Source organism: Sycon ciliatum, chromosome 5 (assembly GCF_964019385.1).
Source record: "Sycon ciliatum chromosome 5, ocSycCili1.1, whole genome shotgun sequence".
NCBI classification, from domain to species: domain Eukaryota; kingdom Metazoa; phylum Porifera; class Calcarea; order Leucosolenida; family Sycettidae; genus Sycon; species Sycon ciliatum.
Genome location: NC_088647.1, coordinates 9,890,612 through 9,894,656, shown reverse-complemented (window position 1 = coordinate 9,894,656; position 4,045 = coordinate 9,890,612). Strand labels below are relative to the sequence as shown.

The following is a 4,045-nucleotide window of genomic DNA, read 5'->3' as shown; positions in this document are numbered from 1 at the left end:
GCTTTTATCGATTCCATGCACGAACAGTTCTACTGTAGACTGATCTCCCCTACTGGTCGCGCAAGGCCGGTGGTCGCTGTATCCAGTGCAGTTTCTGTAGAACTTCTACGGATACTGCACTGGATACAGCGACCACCTGCCTTGCGCGACCAGCGATCAACTTTTAGTGTACCACGTGTCATATTGGACCTGCACACAGCGACCAAAACCAGCCAAACGTGCCATCTTGGCTGGCAGGGCTGACTGCAGCAGGGATGAAGTGCGCTCTGAAGCAAGCGCATGCAGTCAACAGAAGTGACAAGTGACAGTGCAGCTGCATGCACTGGAGTGAGGTGTGCTTTGCCTGCACGAAAGCATTCTATGCTCCACACCTGTCAATATGAGTGCACGGAAGTACGAACATGCACATGTATGTGCACAATCCGATATGCCACGAATGAATGGGACCTGGTTCGAAAGACCACCTGGCTTTAACGACTGCTTTTGCTTCCATCCTGGGGTGGTCACTTAAACCAGGTCTTACTGTATCTACTTGTTGTTGTTGCTGCTGCTCCTGCTGACTCTGCTAACCATGTACATGTACATGGGCAGATGTGTATGCTCACACCAGTTACCTGCTCTACGACTGTAACTTTAAATCATTCTGGACAAGTGTCCACGTTTATTCTTGTTTTCTAGCTATGTCTGTAATTACGCCATGCTGTGTGGACTTGCCGGGGCATGTGTGTGTGTGTGTGTGTGTGTGTGTGTGTGTGTGTGTGTGTGTGTGTGTGTGTGTGTGTGTGTGTGTGTGTGTGTGTGTTTCCCTCTGTGCCATGCTCTTGCCCACTATGCTTGCAGATTGCCAGCTTCACACTGGTGAACGGTTACCGTCGTCTTGATCCAGTGCGTGGCGTTGACTACATCATGGACATCTCGGCCAAGCTGGGCAGCGGGGATGCTGTCGAGGAGCGGGTCAAGTTCCTGCGTCCGTTCGGCGACGTCCAGCTTGTTGATGAGCTCAAAATAGATCCGTACGTTGCTATCAACATCATTGTGCCGATCTCGGGAATCCCGAATCGCTTCAAAGAGTTTCTGGCCAACTATGAGAAGGTATGCTTGCAGAAAACGTCACCAACGAAGCTCGTTGTGGTAATCTTTGGTGAAAGCAAGGCGGACTTTGAGAGTCTGACTGCCGTATTGGAGCCGCTCAAGCGCCGTTACCCGAAAGCCATCATCAGCTCGGTGACCGTGAAAGGAAAGTTCTCGCGTGCCGGTGGACTGGATGCCGGCGCCAAGACAGTTGGACCTAAGGAGCTCATGTTCTTTGTGGACGCTGACCTGGACTTCAAGGAGAACTTCTTGCGCCGCTGTCGCCGCAACACCGCACTCGGTGCACAGGCCTACTTCCCCGTCACCTTCATGCTCTTCAACCCGGAGATTGTCTACCCCGGCGGCAAGACCGTACCGAAGGAGATTACGATAACTCGCGACACGGGCCACTGGGCTACCTATGCGTTCGGCATGGTCTGTATGTACCGCAAGGATTATGACGACGTCGGCGGCTTTGACCTCTCCATCAAGGGGTGGGGAGCGGAGGACGTGAAGTTCTTCGACAAGGTCGTGGCCTCGAAGATCCGCACGTTCCGGGCAGTTGACCCCGACCTGATCCACCGCTTCCACATGAAGAAGTGTGATCCCAACCTGTCCAAGGAGCAGTTCAGGATGTGCATCGGAGCGCTGGCAGAGGGCTACGCGTCCAAAACGCAGCTTGCCAACTTGTACTTGAAATCAGAGATGTCCAAGAAGTCCCCTGCTCTATAGCACTAACAAGTACACGTAGTAGTAGTTGCTGTACTAGGTGCAGCACTGTAGTCTAGTGACCAGCATCATCTAGAGCAGGTGGTCATGCTTGATCAATGCATGGAGCGCTGGTACACTCCTCACCGTGATATGGAGATGTTTGCCTGGACGGATGTGGAGCTGCTCTCCTTCTCGTGCAGTGCGCACATCACGCACGCACACACATGCACACACACACACACACAGCGCAGTGTCTCGCCGTACACGCTGGACTGGGTTATCTGAAAGGTGTGTGTGTGTGTGCACGCGGGTCAGTCGACGGCTGGACCCGTCACTACCGTGTGCTCGCTCTGCTCTCTTCTCAGTGGCTATCCAGTCATGGTGCTGTGTTGTGCAATACATGACGTACGTGTGTCTGTGACCTCAGCTCTTGCTACCTTGTGCGCGCGCTTGGGGCGCTTGGTTTGCTGCATGCACCACAGGATGCAGTGATAGTCACCAGTCCTTGTTCTAGACAAGGGCATGTGTGGTCCCTGCATACGCCTAGCAGGCTGACTGACTTGATTGGTTGATTGATTGATGACTGGCCTGCCTTTGCGACTTGACAACATTTAGGCATGCGTATGTGTTCTTCCTGTGACTTGATGGCATAGCATAAAGACACATGCCCTGCGTGCCGCGCTGTACGCGGCTCTCCTAGCATGACTGTAGGGCAGCTCCGAATGTTTGCTACCCCCCCCCCCCCTTTTCTTTTCTTAACAAAATCACTATCAGTATGGTAATGTTGTGTTTGTACTGTGTCTGTACTGGCTGTGTTGCTGGTGGTGAATCCCCCTGCCTGGGCATACCTGTTCTGTTCTGCTCAAAGACAACTAGTCAGTATGCAGACTGATCGCTTCTTTTTTGCTAGTTTTTTTAACGTCTCTGCTAGTCTTTCCACTTAACACTGTGCAAATGCTATTTATTGTTCCATCCAGTCCTATCCCAGCCCAGCCCAGCCCAGCCCAGCCGGATGTGCAGCATCCTGTACTCTCACTGTACTGGATACAGTGAAGCAGATGTCGCGCACCCTGCGACGTCTAGATGCATTGGCTGTTTTTATTCAGGTAAAGCTTCACCCTTCTGACTGTACATCGTGTACATGCGTGCCTTCGCATACCGTCTTCCTTTTCATTATTTGACAAAACTATGCAATGAATCTTTTTCATTATTCTTTACTCTCACTGCACACCTCTCTGAACTTATTGTACAGGTGTTGTTTTTATTGTTTTGTTAGCCGATACAGTTACTGGTTGCCAAGCTGCACAAACTCTCCTGTGACTTTAGACAACGACGTTGGCATTTCAATTCTAGCATGATATTTTAGTGCTGCTGTTGTGTGTGTGTGGTGTGTGTGTGTGTGTGTGTGTGTGTGTGTGTGTGTGTGTGTGTGTGTGTGTGTGTGTGTGTGTGTGTGTGTGTGTGTGCAACCTGTCGGAAGGCTACCCTCTTGCCAAAGCATTTTGGAAGTTGGACTAGTTTCGGCTCCACAATCCAGTGTGTCGTTACTATATAGCTTTCATGGCTGAGGTTGTTGGTACGTCTGTTGGCCCTAGGTTCCCAGTACCCAGTTGCCGAGGCTGGTTGGTAAAATAACTCCAATTCCACTTCAAGGTACCAGTGCATCTAGTGTCTGCTTTGATCAAAGCAGCGTGCTGTCTATGCTGGTTACCCCAGCAAGTGAAGGGTGTGCATAGGTATCTGTCTTGGCCGTCCTATTCCGATGTACTCCGTGTGGTGTAGACCAGGTGTGCATTGGGGGGTCGATTCACATGGCTTCGCAAGTTGTGTGGATTAGACAGTTATCTGGCGCTTGTCTTGATCTGTTTCAATCAGAATCAGATCCGCTATCGTGCTATAAAGAGAAAATCTGTGGGTGCACATCCAGTGCATTTGCAGATTTGCGTGCTTCTCTTGCGGCGGGCGTATACATGGTACATGGTGTGTGTGTGTGGTTGTGTGTGTGTGTGTGCGTGTGTGTGTGTGTGTTGTTGTTGTTGAATGGTGCAATCCCAGCACAAGCTGCTGTGGCTTCTGCTGTAGCATCGCTATCATCGCCTCCCGCGATGGGCGTCCAATGGTCCAATGGTGTGTGTTTGTCTGTGTGTTTGCGATGATGAGTGATATAAGTTCAAGTACGCCTATGGATTACAGGGAGATGGTTATTGTGCTCTTGATGACAAGACATACTCTCTGCCAACTAAATTAGCGACGAATCATTTGC

At 50.9% G+C, this 4,045-nt stretch overlaps 1 protein-coding gene across 1 annotated transcript in view; it reads left to right on the top strand.

Annotated features, from left to right (window-relative positions):
• Positions 1–3,140, top strand: part of LOC135817534 (chondroitin sulfate synthase 1-like) — a 12,381-nt gene extending 9,241 nt beyond the window's left edge. The window contains exon 6 of the mRNA XM_065330741.1: positions 841–3,140. Coding sequence (XP_065186813.1) covers positions 841–1,803 — 963 coding nt within the window. The 3' untranslated portion in view covers positions 1,804–3,140. The remainder of the gene's footprint in view (positions 1–840) is intronic.
• Positions 3,141–4,045: the final 905 nt, after the last annotated feature.